Source organism: Danio rerio, chromosome 18 (assembly GCF_052040795.2).
Source record: "Danio rerio strain M-AB ecotype USA chromosome 18, GRCz13ab, whole genome shotgun sequence".
Taxonomy (NCBI): domain Eukaryota; kingdom Metazoa; phylum Chordata; class Actinopteri; order Cypriniformes; family Danionidae; genus Danio; species Danio rerio.
The window spans coordinates 52,282,967-52,304,326 of NC_141038.1; the positions used below are offsets into that span (position 1 = coordinate 52,282,967).

Here is a 21,360-nt window from a genome sequence, read left to right on the forward strand (position 1 = left end):
AATGTACTGAAGTATATTGTGATAATATTGTATTCTAGGAACTTTTCTTAACTATTAATAACAAAATAAACACATGAGAAAAAGGAGAAAACACAGAGATCACAGAGACATGAATATGTTTCACTGGCATCACGATGACAGATGAGCTCATTAAAATCACTCTGTTATTATACACTCACTGGCCACTTTATTAGGTACACCTTACTAGTACCTGGTTGCACCCCCTTTTGCCTTCAGAACAGCCTTAACCCTTTAGATTCAACAAGCTCCTGGAAATATTCCTCAGAGATTTTGCTCCATATTGACAGGATAGCATCACACAGTTGCTGCAGATCCATGATGCATCTCCCGTTCCATCACATCCCAAAGCTGCTCTATTGGATTGAGCTCTGGTGACTGTGGAGGCCATTTGAGTACAGTGAACTCATTGTCACGTTCAAGAAACCAGTCTGAGATGATTCACGCTTTATGACTTGGTGCGTTATCCTGCTGGAAGTAGCCATCAGAAGATGGAGACACTGTGCTCATAAAGGGATGAACATGGTCAGCAGCAATACTCAGGTAGGCTGTGGTGTTAATGCTCAATTGGTACTAATGAGCCCAATGTGTGCCAAGAAAATCTCCCCCACACCATTACACCACCACCACCAGCCTGAACCGCTGATACAAGGCAGGATGGATCCATGCTTTCATGTTGTTGAGGCCAAACTCTGACCCGAGCATCCGAATGTGTCAGCAGAAATGGAGACTCATCAGAGCAGCAACGTTTCTCCAATCTTCTATTGTCCAGTTTTGGTGAGCCTGTGTGAATTGTAGCCTCAGTTTCCTGTTCTTAGCTGACAGGAGCGGCACCCGGTGTGCTCTTCTGCTGCTGTAGTCCATCCGCCTCAAGGTTGGACGTGTTGTGTGTTCAGAGATGCTCTTCTGCAGACCTTCTTCAGTGCTTATTTGACTTACTGTTGTCTTTCTATCAGCTGGAAGCAGTCTGGCCATTCTCCTCTGACCTCTGGCATCAACAAGGCATTTGCGCCAAAGTATATACAGTATTTTAGGCTATAGACTAGATATAGACGGTGTAGTTTGAATTAAAAGAAGTGTTGCATCAAAAAGACATTTTAGGGGTCATTTCAGGAAGCACATTCAAATATGCAGCAAGTCTTGAAAAGGAACACAGGTGTGATGATTCCTCTTGCTTTGTGTTTATGTTTACTGTAAACACATTAACTAATTGTTTCACACACAAAGGGAAGGCTCAAAGTGGTAACCAACCGTATACACAGCTGGATTATGTCAATATTAGGGTAAAAATAAGCCAGAATGTGCCTTTGACCTCAGATAAAGAGTGTGTGTACACTGCATGTGTGTGTGTCTTTTGGTCATGCAAACAGTGCAAGTTTGCCATCATCACAGCAGCTGTAGCCAGGCCACAAATCTTTTAATGAATCCATGAAATGACATATCTTTTAATGAATATAACCAACTAGACGCATGGAAATCTTAATAGATACAGTAGAATTATTAGCCCCTACTGTTTATTTTCTTCCCAATTTCTGCTTGATGGAGAGCAGATTTCTACAGCACATTTATAATCATAATAGTGTTAATAACTCATCTCTAATAACTGATTTATTTTCTCTTTGCCATGATGACCGTAAATAATATTAGACTAGATATTCTTCAAGACTCTAGTGTTCAGCTTAAAGTGACATTTAAAGGCTTAACTAGGGTAATAAGATCAACTAGGCAAATATATAGCTTAAAGCGACTAAATTTTGACCTTAAAATGGTGTTTAAAATATTAAAAACTGCTTTTATTCTAGCCAAAATAAAACAAATAAGACTTTCCCCAGAAGAAAAAATATTATCAGACATACTGTGCAAATTTCCTGAATCTGTTCAACATCATTTGGGAAATATTTAAAAAGAAAACAAAATTCAAAGGGGGGCTAATAATTCTGACTTCAGTAACATTTTAATATATGTCTTGCTGACATCTATACTACAGCTACTACTATTAATAAGAGCAAGAAGACGTTATCTTTAAAATAGGCTGAATATTGGCAGTAGCAAACTGTTGTTATTGTTACTACTAGTACAAATAGTAATATTCATATCAATTTATATTAATAATTTATATCTATAATATATTCTGATATTAGATCTGTCTCAGTGGTCAAAAAAAAAAAAGTTGTCATTTTAAAAATGAAGCCTCTTAATATTGTGGAAGTCTGTTCGCACTGAAATAGTAATTGTAACACAACACATGACATGCTGCTTTGTTTGCTTTCAAATTTCAGGCGCCCACATTTGTATTATGCTTATGTTTGCATAACAAATATCACCGTAATATCCTCGCCATGCAAATGCAAGTGAAAACGTACAGTGGAGCGCTCTGCTGTTTTAGCTTCTAGCCTTAAACCACTTTGAACTCTGCGTGCATGAGTGTGCGTGACACTTCCGAACAATGCATCTGAATGTATGAAGTCATATGACTGTGAACGGCGCTTAGAAGGTCTAGACCGCTTGGTGCTGTGAGTGCATGTGTTCGCGTGCTACACAAAGGCCCTACTGAGAGCGCTCGAGAGTGTGCACACACTTCTCTCTGAGACTCGATGAGGATGGATCTGTTTCACACGATCGCTTGTTCTTTCCCTGCTTGCGACTCTTTTTTTTTTTTCATGATCAGACACTTCACATGTGGTCTGTTACACAACCTAGTGCCCTGCTTAGAAGACTGCATTTTAAAGGTGTTTTTTCCTACAAAGATAACAAGAAGAGACTATTACATTACTTAACTTTATGCTGTAGAAAGTATTATAGTACTGTTTTTAAAGGGATTGTTCTCCCAAAAATTTAAATTCTGCCTTTATTTATTTATTTTTACCCTTAATCGAGTTTTTTTTTCTGTTGAACACAAAAGATGTTTTGAAGAATGCTTGTTGACCCATTGACTTCCATAGTAACAAGTTTTTCCTACAATGAAAGCATTCTTCAAATTATCTTCTTTTGATCAACAGAAGAAAGATATTCATGGTTTTAAACCACATCAGGGTGAGTAAATCATAATTTTCATTTTAGGGTGAAATATTCTTAATTAAAATCTTTCGGCTTTAGCTTGCATTATTAAAATGACCTAATTGTGTGTTTTTTTATTTATTTATTTTTTATTTTTAAAAAAAATTTACTGCACAATAAACAGATACACAACAACCATTGCATTTTACAGTGCAATAAGATATTTAAGATTAGAATAAAATAAAAAAAGAATAAAGAAGAATAAAAAAAATTGTATAAATTATTATAAATAATGTAAGGGAATAAAAAAACCTAATTGTGATTTATATATTTATATATATATATATATACTTATTTATTATATATTTGTTATATATATATTTATATATGTGTGTGTGTGTGTGTATATATACATATATATATGTATATATGTGTGTGTGTGTGTGTGTGTGTGTGTATATATACATATATATATGTATATATGTGTGTGTGTGTGTGTGTATATATATATATATATATATATATATATATATATATATAAATAAATAATTATATATAAATGCATATATATATATATATATATATATATATATATATATATATATATATATATATATATATATATATATATATATATATATATATATATATATATATATGCATTTATATATAAATAAATGTATGTTTGTTAACAATATCGTCGAACCATGCTTTTAAGAAATATACAATTTTAAAATATTTTTCAACCAGCCAAAGTGGCTAGTGGAGATGGGTGTCTGATCCGCCAGAGCTAAAATCCACCCGCATTTGGCCGGTTGGCGGGTGTTAATGTAAAGCCCTGATTGTAATTGTTTTGTTGTGTTTGCAATCAAAAAATAAATAAAAGTGAAATAAGCAAACAAACAAAAATAATATATATATATATATATATATATATATATATATATATATCCCTACATATTTATAGTTGCTCCCTGATGCACACATTTTAGGACTACAACATATACGCTACACACTTTATTAAATACACAAAAAGCATTCCAATGATATCAGAAAAAAAAACCTGATGCTTAATATGCAAACTTATTTACTCTCGCGCAACATGAACACAGTGTAATCGTAACATTTGGGGATTAAAATTGTGTTTTTTTTTTTTTGTTTGTTTTTTAACATTGCAAATGCAGTTAATCGTTCAGCCCTGATGCAGATGCTGTATATTTGGTATCAGCATGACCTTTAACCTTATCTTTGTGTGTTTTTGCAGCTCAGAATGTGACCGTGGAGGAGATTCTGAATGCCTACAGACAAGCATGCCAGAAACTCAACTGCAAACCAATCCCCAAAGTGCTCAAACAGACACAGGTAACTTCTTTATTCTCGTATTCTAGTCACTCTGATACACACAAAACAACAATTGACTCTGATTGGACAAGGGGGGAACATTGTATACTTTATATTCCTTTTGGGCAAGTTTTGAGTTGTAAATGATGTGGACCTGGCAACCCTGCTGTTAGCAGCTGTTCTATTGCCACTCACACTTCTGAGACTAGGCCTGTCAAAATAATCAATACATTCACAGAGCTGTGAATTATAATTGATTTGCTTTAATTGCTCCGCCTCCTCTTGGCCTTTTTTTGTTTGCCCGAAGCCCCCATTAGATTTCACACCTGCTGAAGAACGGGAAGCTTCACATTGCACATTAGTAACCTCTGTTGTATCCTTAGTTGGCCTGCTGCTCTGGATTACATTAGTACTCCGATCACAAACATATAACCTGGCCAACCTCTGGCAGCGCACCAGTCACATGCCTGCTGTCTCTCTTTGTGTGTGTGTGTGTGTGTGTGTGTGTGGCTGCAGCATGAGTACTGAAAGCCTCTTATATGCAGAACATTGAAAACAAACCATATTGAGTCAACAAACACTCGGTGCTTCCTGTTCTGATGACACACACACACACACACTGGGGTTGCACGATACTGGAGAAATATGCGATATTTGCAGTATTGAGTATTGCGTCTATTGTAATATAATTTATATTAATTATTATATTACAAATGATATACAACATATTATGCTATACTGTTGTAATATAATTGTAATTTTCTATATATTTTTCTGGCCAAACACAAACTGAAGTGGTGTTAGAGAGGCCAGCAGGGGTCCCCAACCTGTGGTCTGCGTGAGTCCTAATGCACTAGTGAAAGTGAAAGGGACACTATAGAGTGGAGGAAATATGACGTCACTTTGTAGGCTAATAGGCTGCTAGCATTAAACTGGTTTCCTCGTATAAATCCCTATAGGATTTTCCCATAGGCTTTTCGAAGATTGCCAATAATAAGCTCTGTGTTCAAACACTGTTCTTTACACTGTCCAGCCGGATAATCCTCACACCAAAATACAACTTTGGGCACTTTTGGATCTTAAATGCAAACGCAAGAGTTGAAAAGCTAACATTAGGCTATAAACGGACTACAGAGCCCTCAGGGCGCGCGCCTGTGACGTCAGCACCACCCTGCTACAGACGACTATCAAGCTTATTAGAAATAATGTCCCAGTGTGGGACAATAATAATTCAATAATTCTCCAGTGTGGCAGCAGAACGTGGTTTTAGCCTCCAGAACAAAATTTAAATTGTCATGAGAAGTCGACTTTCCGGGGCAAAGACACAGAACTTAAGGCAAGGCAAGGCAAGTTTATTTATATAGCACATTTCATACACAGTGGTAATTCAAAGTGCTTTAATTTGTTTTTATCTGTTTTTAATTATTTTTATTGTCTGCATTTTATGTTCCTAAACTTGTCTCAACTATTCCTGTTTATGTAAAGCACTTTGAATTGCCACTGTGTATGAAATGTGCTATATAAATAAACTTGCCTTGCCTTGCCTTGCCTTGCCTTGGTGCAGATTCCGTGTGGGCCTAGTTAGGATGAAATTTTTACAACCCTCTCCGTCAACATGACGGACAACGAGAAAGTCTAACGCAATCTCTGTTTGGAGGTGTCCACGTTGCTGAACAACGTATGTGAAACAATGTGAGGACACCATTGCTTCTCTCCTGAACTTGAAACTATGATTGACAGAATCGAAGAAATGCTGGATTAAGATCGTGTAGGGGAATCGAGATCGCAATCTTTTTACGATTCACTGTGCAGCTCTAATTGGAGTCATGTCAGAGATGTATGGATGCAGTCCTCCAAGCTCATGATGGAGTCAGACACAATATTCATTCTGTCTCCACTGCAGCAGGACTTTATATTCTATACTGGACATTATTTCTGTTCAGTGACAGAGTCAGAGCTTACTATCCTAATGCAATCAATAATAATCAAGACATGATCATATTTTATTGTGCTCAAATAAGCAAAATCTAGAGGTCTATGCCTTTCATATGAGACACTTCTGATACCAAATGATCAACTAGAAGTCCTGTTATTATTTGCTGTTCCTAAAACTTGAACAGGCGATAAGACTTCTCTGAGGTAGTGTAGGCTTGTATGCATTATAAAAGGGACAGAAAATCGAGTGAGTTTCTAAATGCATGACAGGTCTGAGGTGAGATTGGGCAGAGTGTTGTGATGAGACACACACGCCTGCAGAAACAGATCGATGAGGGAGAGAGTCTGCTCTAGAGCTGAGTCACTGAAAACACTCACACACACACACACACACACAAACAGAGAGAGAGAGATGGTGTCATCATGGCCTGATGTTTGCACAGAGATGCCAGCTTTCAACACCCACAATCACACACCAACCAGCACATGCTGCCGCTCTCCTCCCCTCGTCCCCTGCGTTCTGCTGTTTCTTCTGCTTCTCCATTCTCTGGTTGTTGGTGTGTGTGTGTGTGTGTGTGTGTGTGTGTGTGTGTGTGTGTGTGTGTGTGTGTGTGTGTGTGTGTGTGTGTGTGTGTGTGTGTGTGTGTGTGTGTGTGTGTGTGTGTGTGTGTGTGTGTGTGTGTGTGTGTGTGTGTGTGTGTGAGCTGCAGGTGTGCAGTAAAGCTTCAGTCTGTTAAACTTTTCCAAGGCCATGATGGTAAATTTCCACTGGGAGACCCCAGGGCAGAAAATAGCCAGTCATTAGTGTGTGCGTGCGTGTGTATGTTTTTGACTCTGTGCGTGTGTTTGTGCGGGTGTGTGTCTGCATGTGTGCATGCATATATTTGTGTGCACGTATTTGTGTGTGTGTGTGTGTGCACATGTCCGTGTGTGTGTCTGTGTGTATGTTTGTACCTGTAATTATGTGCACGTGTCTGTGTTCATGCACCACTTGTATTTGTGTACATGTACTTGTGTCTGCATGTGTGCATATGTTTTCGTGTCTATGCGTGTGTTTGTGCGGGTGTTTGTCTGCATGTGTGCATGCATGTATTTGTGTGTGTACGTGCATGCGTGCATGCATGTGCGCTAGTAACATTGTGTGTGTGAATGCATGACTGGGTTTGTTTATGTGTGTGTCTATTCGTGTGCATGTGTATGTGCGCGCGCGTGCGTGCGTGCTTGCGTGTGTGTGTGTGTGTGTGTGTGTGTGTGTGTGTGTGTGTGTGCATATACATGTTTGTGTGTGCATGCAAGTATGTGCGATTGCGTGTGCGTGTGTTTGTGTGTGAGTGTGTGTGTGTGTGTGCGTGTGCGTGTGCGTGTGTGCGTGTGTGTGTGTATGTGTGTGCCCACTAATATGCATCTGTGTGCACATACATTTTTTGTGTGTGTGAGTGCATGCACGTGTGTGTGCTTGCAGGGGTGTGCCAGTATAATTGTGTGTGTGCCAGTATAATTGTGTGTGTGTGTGTGCGTTTGTGTGTATGTATGTGTGTGTGAGAATGACTGCATGTAAGTATATGTGTTTGTGTCAGTATGTGTGTGCATGCAAGCTTGTGTGTGTGTGCACGTGTGCCAGTAAGATTGTGTGGGTGCATGCATGCGTTTGCATGTATTTGTGTGCCCGATCATGTGCATATGTGTGTGAGTGAGTGCATGCAAGTATGTGTGTGTGCATGCATGCTTGTGTGTGAACATGTGCCAGTAAGAATGTGTGTGCTCAGTAAGATGCGTGGGTCTGTGCATGCATGTGTTTTTCTGCATGTGTGTGTGTGTATGTGTGTTTGCATGTATGTATGTGTGTGTGTGTGTGTGTTTTTCCACCACCTCAGCCTTGTGTTCCTCTCTGCTAATTGCTTAGTCACTCTTGGAAACTGACTTGACTAACAGGCCAGTAAAAGAACAGCAGTGAAGAGCGAGCGAGAGGAGAAGCTTTAAGGAGATTACAGCGCTGCTCTCTGTCTGTTTACTCTGCACAGCTGGCAGACGGACACTTTATCCACATTTATTATTTCTGTTCTAGTCTATGTGTTTTATTTTAGTCTGATTCACATGTCCTGAGCCTGTGTATAATGATGAGCTTCGTCATATTACATCACTGCAACAACAGTCAGTGGTTTGACTGTGTTTTGTAGAGCTCAGTTCCTTGTTTTGAGGTAATTAATGCAACTTGCTGTATTTTATTGTGCTCTTTTGGGGTACTTTTAAGGTGTTTAAATACCAGAATAATTATATTTAGTTATTCTAGTACAATATAAATCCGTTTTTCCATTTCTGTTTATTAAAATCTTTGTGTTTTGTGCTGGAGTGGCTGGTTCAGAGAGGTCATGGATAAATCTGGCACTAATGATTCATTTATACTGGTTGAAAATGGAGGTTATTGAATCATTGACTCCAGAGTTATTGACCTAATTCATTCAGGAACAAAATACTGCATTGTTTCCCTGAGATGAACTTTTGTTTTTAAGCTACTTTTGTTTCCAAAACACCAAAAGAAAAACACTTTCATATAAAATATCACATTTGTGATTTGAACAATGATAAATAAATATAAACATTAATTTGTTCATTTTCTTTTCGGCTTAGTCCTTTTATTAATCTGGGGTTGCCGCAGTGGAATGAACCGCCAACTTATCCAGCATATGTTTCATGCAGCGGATGCCCTTCCAGCTGCAACCCATCACTGGGAAACACCCTTACACTCTCATTCACAAACATACACTACGGACAATTTAGCCTACGCAATTCACCTGTACCGCATGTCTTTGGACTGTGGGGGGAAACCGGAGTACCCGGAGGAAACCCACACGAACACGGGGAGAACATTCCACACAGGAATACCAACTGACCCAGAGAAGGCTCGAACCAGCGACCTTCTGGGTGTGAGGTGACAACACTACCTACTGCTCCACTCCGTCGCCCACTAGCATATTGACAACACAAAAAAGGACAACAGCCATAGGCTATAATATACACTCACCGGCCACTTTATTAGGTACACCTTACTAGTACCGGGTTGAAATACCCGTCTGGCACCAACAACCATGCCACGTTCAAAGTCAATTAAATCCCCTTTCTTCCCCATTCTGATGCTCGCTTTGAACTGCTGCAGATCGTCTTGACCATGTCTACATGCCTGAATGCATTGAGTCGCTGCCATGTGATTGGCTGATTAGAAATTTGCATTAAAAAAACAGTTGGAGAGGTGTACCTAATAAAGTGGCCGGTAAGCGTAGACTTCTTTAAAGCTGCATTGAAACTAATTTGGAAGTTCAAACATTTAGAGTAAAACCCTTCATGTTTGCAAAGAAAGAAAGAAAGAAAGAAAGAAAGAAGGAAAGAAAGAAAGAGAAAGAAAGAAAGAAAGAAAGAAAGAAAGAAAGAAAGAAAGAAAGAAAGAAAGAAAGAAAGAAAGAAAGAAAGAAAGAAAGAAAGAAAGAAAGAAAGAAAGAAAGAAAGAAAGAGAAAGAAAGAAAGAAAGAAGGAAAGAAAGAGAAAGAAAGAAAGAAAGAAAGAAAGAAAGAAAGAAAGAAAGAAAGAAAGAAAGAAAGAGAAAGAAAGAAAGAAAGAAAGAAAGAAAGAGAAAGAAAGAAAGAAAGAAAGAAAGAAAGAGAAAGAAAGAAAGAAAGAAAGAAAGAAAGAAAGAAAGAAAGAAAGAAAGAAAATGCTTATTCTGTAAGTGAAAATGTCTTATACACAGACATTTCTTTTGTGGAAGGACACTATATACTGTATATCTGCAGGTTAACTGTATCTATCTAACCTCTTCACAACTTCTTAACTTTTCTAATTTGCACTGTAATGTTATATTAATGCACACCTTTTGTCTAGCTGCTTTGGAAGGATAGTTATTGTTAAAAGCTCTACAAAAAGCTCTACAAATACACTTGTAGGATGAAGTAGGTATATTTGTAGTCCATTCTCCTCCTCACAGCAGCAGTGTGTGTATACTCCGCCCACAGCAGATGCGAGCTTGTGATTGGCTGAGAGTTGAGTATGGCCGCAGGTGCTTGTGTAACAGCAGAAACACAAGGCTCATTGAACTCACATTAGAAGCTCAGGGTCAGATGCTGTTTGCATGGCAGCGCTAAATGTCAGGTGGCGACTGATCAGAGAACAGGTTTTAGTTCAGCTGCCCCCTGCTGTTTCAGACCTCGCTCTTTATACAGCTTTAGTATACACCATTAAACACACACTGTAAAACCCAACAGTCAACTTCATCAACTGAAATGAGTGTAGTTAACTCAATATTTAAATTACTCATTTAAAAAGAGTTTTAACTCCGTATTGAACGCTGTAAAGAGTGATTAGTTACTTAAAGCTAGTAAACCAATTGCCTTAAAAGCAACAAGTTTACATAAATAATGTAAGTAAATTATTGCATGTTTGAAATTTATGTTTATAATTGTGCAAATTGTACTTACTTTTTTAAAAGTGAACAAATCCTTTTTTACAGTGTCAGACTATTTTAGCATGTCTGTTTTCAGACAGTTACTGTAATTATCATAATAGTTCATATTTGATGCTTCATTAAGTCTATAAAATCTCCAATTATTGAATTTAGAAGACACACTGGAGTCTGTAGCAGCAGATTTATTTTACTGTATGTCATTTTACTAGATACAGAAAAGTTTTGTGGGAAAAACAAATATAATAATAATTAATAATAATAATAATTCGTTACATTTATATAGCGCTTTTCTGGGCACTCAAAGCGCTTTACACAATGGGGGGGGAATCTCCTCATTCACCACCAGTGTGCAGCATCCACCTGGATGACGCGACGGCAGCCATTTTGCGCCAGACCGCACACCACACACCAGCTGATTGGTGGAGAGGAGACAGAGTGATGATATGCCAATCATGATATGGGGAGGGTTAGGAGGCCATGATGGACAGAGGCCAGTGGGCAGATTTGGCCAGGATGCCGGGGTTAAACCCCTACTCTTTTTCGAAGGACATCCTGGGATTTTTAACGACCACAGAGAGTCGGGACCTCGGTTTAACGTCTCATCCGAAAGACGGCGCTCACTGAGCAGTATAGAGTCCCCGTCACTATACTGGGGCATTAGGACCCACACAGACCGCAGGTTGGGCGCCCCCTGCTGGCCTCACTAACACCACTTCCGGCAGCAACCTAGCTTTCCCAAGTGGTCTCCCATCCAGGTACTGACCGGGCGCAGCCCTACTTAGCTTCAGTGGGCGACCATGTGAGAGTTGCAGAGAGCTAGCTGCCGGCTATATAATAAAGGTGTATTGGAAAAAAGGGATTAGTTTACTTTTATTTTTAAAAGTAAGTCCAATTTGCATAATGATAAAAATTAAGTCAACTTAACTGTTCCAAGTTACGATGGATTTACTTAGCAGTATACATGTCAAACTAAATAATTTAAATGAGTTATTGACTTCTGTTGGCTTCACTTGTTTCAGATTTTTTTTTACAATTTAACATCTTTGGAGATCTTTTCTGCTGGAGATACTGCTGTCCTTAAAAGCTAAAAAAACAAATTAAATAAAAAAATCTTACTCCAGTCTTAGAAACGATATTCACCTTATTCTTCGCAGACGAGCGGGCGCAGCCGTTTGAATCTTTTTGGCTCGAGACTTCCGGTCTCATTCACTTCCATTCATTTTTAGACATTGAAAACTGCTCGTTTTGCTGTTTGATGTTGCAAACTGATATTTCCTTATTATATTATTCTACTTGGTCTGTATAGTTATGCAAACATTTGTTTGTAGAGCAAGTAGTTTGACCGTTTTCTGCCCTTTATTATCCCTAGTCATTTCTCCCATAGGCGACTGAATGGGAAGTTCTTAAACAATCGCGAAAACAGGCGCACTTCCGCATTTTAGAATAAGGTCAATAGCAGAGAATTTTGACGATTTTACAACCTTGACTTTTCCTAACCGTGGTATACCTTGAACACGGTTATCATCCAATGTCAGCACATTTAAAACTGTTCCACTTAACAGTTCCAAGTTACGATGGATTTACTTGCATTATTTTTGTAAAGTCAACTTGTTGCTTTTAAGGCAAGAGGTTTACTCACTTTAAGTAACTAATCACTTTTTACAGTGAAGGTAGAGAGTTCGTTAAACACCTCATTACTTCAACTTAAATGGAGTAAGTTCACAGCACTCATATAGATTACTTTAACTCAAATAGTTTGTTGCAGTCGGATTCCTTAAATGGTTTGAGTTGCCTTAACTCAGTGGTTCTCAAACTGTGGTACGTGTACCACTAGTGGTACACGGAGAAATGAAATATGTTATGTACATGCTACATATATTTTAAAATGGATTAAAAATGATGTATATAATATGCATTATATGATATATAGCCTACATTTCTGAGGTAATCTGCCAGGTTTTTTAACTGTGCAGAGTTTTAGCTGCTTTACTGGGCCTACTACGCTACTGTATTTCAATACTGCTCATTTTGGTGGTACTTGGAAAGACAATTTTTTTCCAAAATGGTACTTGATGAAAAACGTTTGAGAACCACTGCCTTAACTCATTGGGTTTTACAGTACTCAGTTGGTTTGAGTTCTCTTCATTTATTGGGTTTTACTGTGCTCAGATTGCTTCATGTACTCAAATGGATTAAGTTCACAGTACTCATTAGGATTCGTTTTTGAACTTAAATGGTTTGTTGCAATCGGTTTCCTCCAATGGTTTAAGTTACCTTAACTTAATGGGTTTTAAAGTGCAGCTTTACTATACAGCTATACTAAATTATATGCAGCTTTATAACAACAAACCAGCTATATAATAATATTGCTATTATTATAATATATATTTATTTTATTATATATATATATATATATATATATATTAAAAAAAAATATATATATTATAATATAATTATATTATTATATTATAATAATATTGCTATTCAGCTATATAATAATATTGACCTTAAAAATGGTTTAGTAATAATTATAATAATACATTTATTTTGCATAGCGCCTCTAAGAGTGTCCTTCTCAAAGCAATTGCTCATGGCAGGGAAAAGCACATAAGAATAAAGCAAAGCATAAATAAAGAAAACATCAATGAATGAACTAAATTCATGTCATACATTAGAATAAATAAAAGCAATGTCGGCTAGGCATGGGACGCTATAAAATTCTGACGGTATGATAATCTTGGATATAAATGTCACGGTATTGAGATTACTGCTCTAAAATATATCTTTTTTAAATGCCTGGGTAAAAAACAAAACCTTTTTCCCCTTTGTACACAATATAATTTCATTTTGGAAGCATTGTGGAGGAGTAAACATGTCAAAATAAATAATTCAAATGAATGATTGACTTCTGCTGTCTTCACTTGTTTCAAAAACACAGATTTTTTTTTTTTTACAATTTAAAATGACATCTTTGGAGATCGTTTCTGCTGGATATGCTGCTGTCCTAAAAAGCTAAAAAAATAATAATAATAAAAATAAAATAATAATAAAAATCCTACTCAAATCTTAGGAACGGTATAGCAGATATGCCTAATGCCTAATGTCAGCACATTTAAAATGAATCATCAGATAAAGGCAATCCTAAAATTATTATTTCTAAAATTATTTAATATTAACTAAAATCATTAAAATAATTCATAAAATTATCCTTTTTTAAGTAACTTATTGCACACAAACTGGTAATGTAATAATGATTTTGGCCAGTGATCTGATAATAATTAAGCATTAATTTCTCTTTCTTTCTTGATTTGTTTTTCCCACACAGGACTTAAAAGACCTGACACAGCGAAACGAGTGCCTAGATCTCAAAGGTGAGCATCACTTCAGTGTGTAGTCATTTAAAGAACAGAACGCTTGGTGATTTTCTTTGCTGTAGCGAATGCAAGTATGTATATTCCTGCTTCTTTATATTTCATACTCAATGGACTTAAAGATATTCAAAGGTTTGAGAAAATTATGAAAATAAAGAACAGCATTGCGGGATTTTTTTTAGTTATGATGGATTTAAATAGTTAAAATCTTTTTTTTTTCCTTTTCAATATTTTTATTTCATATTTTATTTAAGAATATCCCCTGTATTTAAAATTAAATAATGCTGTTCCCTTTTTAAAAATGATGGTCATTAAAAAAAAAGACAAACTCTACACTGACATTCATAAGATGTCAGTGTGATGTCAGCCCCCCTTTGAATTCACTGTGTGTTGAACAACTGGATAAGTCATAGACACGCACTCACTCAGACACAAACACTATGACGATCCACATGCAAACACACCGCCTCTGATGCATAAACACACTCAAATGCACATATCCTTAGTCACACACACATTCACAGACACGCACACCCTCACACACACACTCTGCTCAGACATCCTCACTGACACCATGATACTTCAGACACACAAACACATTCGCAGACGGACACGCACAGCTACACATCCGCTTTCACAGATACATAAACACACACATTCACAGACACAAACACACACATGCGCATTCACAGGCACAGAAACACACAGACTCATATACACATTCACACAGACACACACCCACATCTACAAACAACTTGATCCACACACATATACACCCTGATACACACTCACACACATAGGTGCTCAGTTGATTGGAACCTGCTAAGACTGGTTTGTGTTTCTATATATTTTGTGAAGTTAGTTTGTGTGTGTGTGTGTGTGTGTGTGTGTGTGTGTGTGTGTGTACATGTTTTTGTGACTTATCAGGACACAAATCTGTATAATGACATGGGTATGACACGGGTAGTACAAAAAGGAGGTGAAGTATGAGGACATTGGTGACGTCCTCATTTCTCAAAAAGCTTATAAATCATACAGGGTGAGTTTAATCAGAGTAAAGCTGCACACAATCTCCTGTGATGGTTGTGTTTAGGGGTGGGGTGGGGTGAGGGCAATACAATATACGGTTTTAACAGTATAAAATGAATGGAAACCTATGTAATGTACCCACTTTTCACAAAAACAAATGTGTGTGCACGTGTGTGTGTGTGTGTGTGTGTGTGTGTGTGTGTGTGTGTGTGTGTGTGTGTGTGTGTGTGTGTGTGTGTGTGTGTGTGTGTGTGTGTGTGTGTGTGCGCGCGCTTGTTTCTGCAGGAGAAAAGCTGGACTATAAATCCTGTGAGTCTCTGGAGGAGATTTTCAAGAGGGTTCAGTTTAAACTGGTGGATCTGGAGCAGACGAACCTGGACGAGGACGTGAGTGCTTTATGAAGTCTGTGTTCTGTCTTTCTCACTGCAGGGTTATTTCTCTTATATTCTTCTTACAACCTTTAAGACCGTGAGGTACAGTGCTCAGATTTCACTTATCAGTGCCGATACACAAACACAGTCTCTCTGTTAGCAGCTACTTAATGTCAGAGAGAGTGTGTGCGCGCCTGCAGGCAGAGTATTGTTTTGTTTTTGTTTTGTTTCATTTCTGTTTCGTTTCTCTTTTGTTTATTTTGTTTCTATTTTGTTACATTTCTTTTTTTGTTTCTATTTTGTTTTGTTTTATTTCTATTTCATTTCGTTTAGTTTCTTTTTTGTTTCATTTCATTTCTATTTCATTTCTATTTTGTTGTTTCGTTTTTATTTCTATTTTGTTTTTGTTTTTGTTTCGTTTCTTTATTTTTTAGTTTCTATTTTTTAATTTCATTTCTATTTTGTTGTTCATTTTATTTCTATTTTGTTTCGTTTCTATTTTTGTTTAATTTCTATTTAATTTCTATTTTTCCTTTTTTGTTTCGTTTCTATTTCATTTCTATTCTGTTTCATTTCTATTTTGTTTAGTTTCTATTTTGTTATTTCATTTCATTTTTATTTAATTTGGTTTAGTTTCTATTTCATTTCGTTAAGCTTCTATTTTGTTTAATTTTTATTTTGTTTTGTTTAGTTTCTATCTCTATTCGTTGTTTACTTTCGTTTCATTTCTGTTTTGTTTAGTTTCTATTTCATTTAGTTTCATTTCTATTTTGTTACTTTTCATTGCGTTTTGCTTTTGTTATGTTTATTTTGGTTTTGATTTTATTTTATTTGTTTTATTTATTTTTTATTTGTTTAATTTTATTTTATTGCACATATCTGCTGGTTTGTATCTATTTTTTATATTGTTCGCAACTACTTTTCTTCTTAATGTCCTTGTTTATTTCTTTATTTTGTTATTAATTCTATAAAATTTTCAATCATTTTATTAGGTTATTGTGCAAAAACATTTTTTTATGTCTGCATTTTAGTTATTATTTTAAATATTATATTATATGTTATAATATTACAATGATAATTTTGTAATAACTACGTGTGTTTTTTTATATTGTCCATTTATCTTGCTTGTGTATATAATTTAATTTGTTTAATTTGTTAAATCTAGCTCATAACCACTTTTCTGTGCAGTATGTAATTGAATTAATTTAATTTAATTAGTTTTATTGCCTGTAACTGCTGCTCTGGGATCAGTTTGTTCAGTCTGGTTAGGTTATAGGCAGGTTTTGTCCCCTGCTGCAGCTCTTTATCTTTCTGGCTGTTGTAATCTGCATGTTTGTTGTTTTATGTGTCTGTAAGCATTCAACACACTCCTGCGGTGCTCATAATCTGCTTTACCTTTAAACCCTCAGCGTCAAGCTCTTTGTTTTTGTGCTGTTGTCCCGCCTCATTTCTCACTGTATCCAGTAGAACTGCACAATATTGGAAATATCTGACATATTGTTTTGCTGCAAAATATATATTGCGATGCTTTGAACAGCTCTATTTGGAAATATTTCATTCATTTAGATCGACTAGTTATGATCAAGTCTTCTTCCATGCATTATATTTGCATGAAATATAATAAATTACAAGCAAAAATAAATAAATAAACAGTGCTTCATAATTTTCTGGAGAGTCGAACAGTATTTAAGTACGGAAATTAAACAATCAAATATAAAATAACAGGGTCATCATTGTAATAATATCTAGAAAATAATAATATATTTAAATTATTGACTCTGTTGACTATTAAAGATACACACATTGCGATATCAATGCTCTAATTATATATTGTTCAGCCCTAATATCCAGTCATTAGCATCCATTCACAGGCTGATTGCATCATCAACAAATGCCAAACACCAACATCATAGATTTTTATTTTACACTGAGATTGATCATTATGTTTCGCAAATATGTTGACTTCAGCAGTCTTTGTTAAAACTACATGCAAATTATCACAGTATCCCTTATGTTTGCTTTGCTTGTGTTTTAAAAAGTTTCAAACGTCTCTGGAAATCCTTTAAAGGTCCTGTGAATTTAACCCTTGTGTGCTGTTTGGTCGTTTTCATCCATTCTGGGCTGTTTTTGACTCTTTTTCTGTTTCAGCAAAAGGAAAAAATTTTGTTTCTATTTTGATTCATTTCAGTTTTATTTCGTTTTGTTTCTTTTACAATTAATTTCTATTTTATTTCTATTTTGTTGTTTAATTTCTATTTCGTTTAGTTTCTATTTTGTTTAAATTTATTTAGTTTGATTTCTATTTCATTTCTTTTCTTTTTTGTTATGTTACATTTCTATTTTGTTTAGTTTCTCGTTTCATTTTTATTTCGTTTAGTTTCTATTTCGTTTATTTTCTATTTTGTTTCATTTCTATTACATTTACTTTCTATTTTGTTTCATTTTTCTCGTTTCATTTTTATTTAGTTTAGTTTCTATTAAGTTTAGTCTCTATTTTGTTTCATTTCTATTTAGTTTCATTTCTATTTAGTTTTGTTTAATTTCTATTTCGTTTAGTTTCTATTTTGTTTAGTTTGTCTTGTTTCATTTCTATTTCAATTAGTTTCTATTAAGTTTAGTTTCTATTTTGTTTCATTTCTATTTAGTTTTGTTTCATTTCTATTTCATTTAGTTTCTATTTTGTTTCATATTTTATTTCGTTTTGTTTCATTTCTATTTTGTTTAGTTTTGTTTAGTTTCTAGTTCATTTCCTTCAGCTTCTATTCTGTTTAATTTTTATTTTTTTTGTTTCATTTCTATTTTGTTTCATTTCATTTTGTTTTTTATTTTGTTGTTTCATTTATATTTTGTTTTGTTTCTATTTTGTTTTGTTTCATTTCGTTTCAATTTTTATTTCATTTCATTTCTATTTTATGTTTCAATTTTATTTAGTTTAGTTTCTATTTTGTTTCATTTCTATTTTGTTTGTTTTTAATTAGTTGTTTCATTTCTATTTCGTTTCTATTTTATTAGGTTTCATTTCTATTGTTTCATTTCTATTTAGTTCTGTTTTATTTCTGTTTTGTTTTTGTTTTGTTTCTTTTTCTTTTCGTTTTTATTTCATTTAATTTAGCTTCTGTTTTGTTTAATTTGTTTTTTGTTTCATTTCATTTTGTTTTTATTTTGTTTTGTTTCGTTTCTCCTTGATTTAATTTTGTTTCGTGTCTATTTTGTTTTGTTTTATTTCTATTTCGTTTCATTTGATTTCTATTTTGTTGTTTATTTTTTTTATTTAATTTCTATTTTGTTTCATTTCGTTTCGATTTAGTTTAGGACAAATCCTATTTTAACACATATTTTGGGAAAATGCTTTAAAAATGCTCGGTAACACACTCTAATCAAATTGACTCCCCTTTGGTTATGTTGGGGGCTGTTTTTGCCCCATTGACTTCCATTATAATTTTTTTTTTTATATGCAAAGCCATGACAGCATATAATCATGCATTCTTCATTGTTGCTGGTTTTCCCTTCTGGGAAGAGGTGCAATTTTTTATTTTTACTGTCGATCATCAGTTGCAGTGCAAAAAAGCATAATTTCTGGCTTTTATTTGAGTTATTTGGAGTATAGTGTGTGTGCATGAGAGAGAGATCTTTGCGCACTTACCTTGATATTTCTGACAAAATCACAATAAGCCCTTTAACTCTCAGAACACAATAAACACAGTGAGTGTATTTCTGCACACACACACTATAAACTGCTGTTTTACGCTACTGAACTCCATGTTAAAGCCATAAACTTTTTTTGCACAGGCCTGTTCAAATGGTTTATGCTGCCAACTGATGATCTAAAAAAATTACAAATGTTACCTCTTCCCAACTGAGAAAACCTGCAACAATCAAGAATGCATGATTACTGCATATGGCTTCGCAATCCAAAAATGTAATTATAATGGAAGTCAATGGGTAAAAAACAACCCATAACATAACCAAAGGGGAGTCACTTTGAACAATACATGAGTTATTAAATATATTATTATATTTTTTCTGTCCGTGAAGGGTGTTTAGTTTCTGCTTGTCTGAGGTCAGTCTGTTAACAAGATTCCTTCTGCTTTGAGGAGAGTGTAAATCTCCAGGGTAAAGAAGCTGGAAACAAAAGCATATTTTCACTAGAGACACTCAGATATACACATGTGCAAACATGCAGTCATTCTCAACACTTGTGTGCCAGCAGACTCTTCTGGGACAAAATTAAAGCCAAGAAATGATCACCATCACACATTTATAATAATGTATAGCTAAATTAAAAAAACCTTAGAGTAGGATATATAAATAGATTTGGTTGCATTTGTTTTAATAAAAATGCAGTAAACATGACATATTTTAGAATATAATCTGAAAGAATGGTTTTCTGTTAATGTTAAGATTGTTTTAATTGTCCTTATAAATATACCGTATTATTTAAAATAAACACTGTGAATTGAAATGTCCATTTTTGTAAATAATCTTGATAAAATTCTATATTTTTATTAGAATTATTACTAATTTCATCTATTATTTTACGCTTAAAATTTAAGCTTTAAGTCTTTGTATGCCCTCAAACCTGCAAACATATTTGTATAACAAAAGATAATAATAAAAAAGTAAATATTTACACTCTCTCTGATTCTCCAAACTGATTTAAACAGAGCTGTTGAAGTCACGCACAGTACTTTAGGCAAGTATATTTTCACTAATTGAAATTAAATGACCTAAAATGAAAAGTAATCCAGAGGAAAAAGTAATTAAATTACAGTAACTATTTACTTTCTACCTAATTACACCCAACACTGCTTTCTCCTTGTGTGTGAGAGCAGGTTTTAGTCTTGGTAACTCAGTTTAATTGTATTCCAAAGTTGAAGTTGATATCTAAAAAAAAAACAAGCTTTCGCTAAGATTTTCTTTGACCGCAGTACCAGACATGACCACCAGGTCCAGACTTTCAGTTTACACTAGTAGCCATATAACAGCGCCCCCTATGTTTCAAAGAATATTTTTCATAACTTTGACTAAGGCCCTGTCCACATGAACACGGGTATTTTTAAAACCACACTACTTTTACAGGTAGTTTCGCTGTTTGTCCACATGAAAATGCAGTGTTAGATCAGGGGTTCGCAAACTTTTAAGCTTGCGCCCCCCCCAATATAACAATGTCTGTGACTCGCGATCCCCAAAATAACAATGTCCATGACTCATGACCCCCAAAATAACAATGTCTGTGACTCGCGACCCCCAAAATAACAATGTCCATGACTCGTGACCCCCAAAATAACAATGTCCATGACTCGTGACCCCCAAAATAACAATGTCTGTGACTCGTGACCCCCAAAATAACAATGTCCATGACTCGTGACCCCCAAAATAACAATGTCTGTGACTCGTGACCCCCAAAATAACAATGTCCATGACTCGCTACCCCCAAAATAACAATGTCCATGACTCGTGACCCCCAAAATACAATGTCCATGACTCGTGACCCCCAAAATAACAATGTCTGTGACTCGTGACCCCCAAAATAACAATGTCCATGACTCATGACCCCCAAAATAACAATGTCCATGACTCGTGACCCCCAAAATAACAATGCCGGTGACTCGCGACCCCCAAAATAACAATGTCGGTGACTCGCGACCCCCAAAATAACAATGTCCATGACTCATGACCCCCAAAATAACAATGTCTGTGACTCGCGACCCCCAAAATAACAATGTCCATGACTCGTGACCCCCAAAATAACAATGTCCATGACTCGTGACCCCCAAAATAACAATGTCTGTGACTCGTGACCCCCAAAATAACAATGTCCATGACTCGTGACCCCCAAAATAAC

General features: G+C 35.5%; 1 protein-coding gene and 2 long non-coding RNA genes across 3 annotated transcripts in view; 2 read left to right on the plus strand and 1 right to left on the minus strand.

Annotated features, from left to right (window-relative positions):
* ppp1r37 (protein phosphatase 1, regulatory subunit 37) overlaps positions 1 to 21,360 on the plus strand; it is a 71,880-nt gene that overhangs the window by 30,896 nt on the left and 19,624 nt on the right. Inside the window, 3 exon segments of the mRNA NM_001080167.2 lie at positions 4,280 to 4,377; positions 14,070 to 14,115; positions 15,430 to 15,530. Coding sequence (NP_001073636.2) covers positions 4,280 to 4,377; positions 14,070 to 14,115; positions 15,430 to 15,530 — 245 coding nt within the window.
* LOC147832954 (uncharacterized) lies at positions 5,753 to 7,805 on the plus strand. The gene is made up of 2 exons (XR_015515449.1): positions 5,753 to 6,916; positions 6,996 to 7,805. It is a non-coding gene; the product is annotated as an uncharacterized LOC147832954 (long non-coding RNA).
* LOC141378691 (uncharacterized) lies at positions 7,683 to 9,638 on the minus strand. The gene is made up of 2 exons (XR_015515424.1): positions 9,545 to 9,638; positions 7,683 to 9,296 (listed from the first exon to the last, which is right to left on the minus strand). It is a non-coding gene; the product is annotated as an uncharacterized LOC141378691 (long non-coding RNA).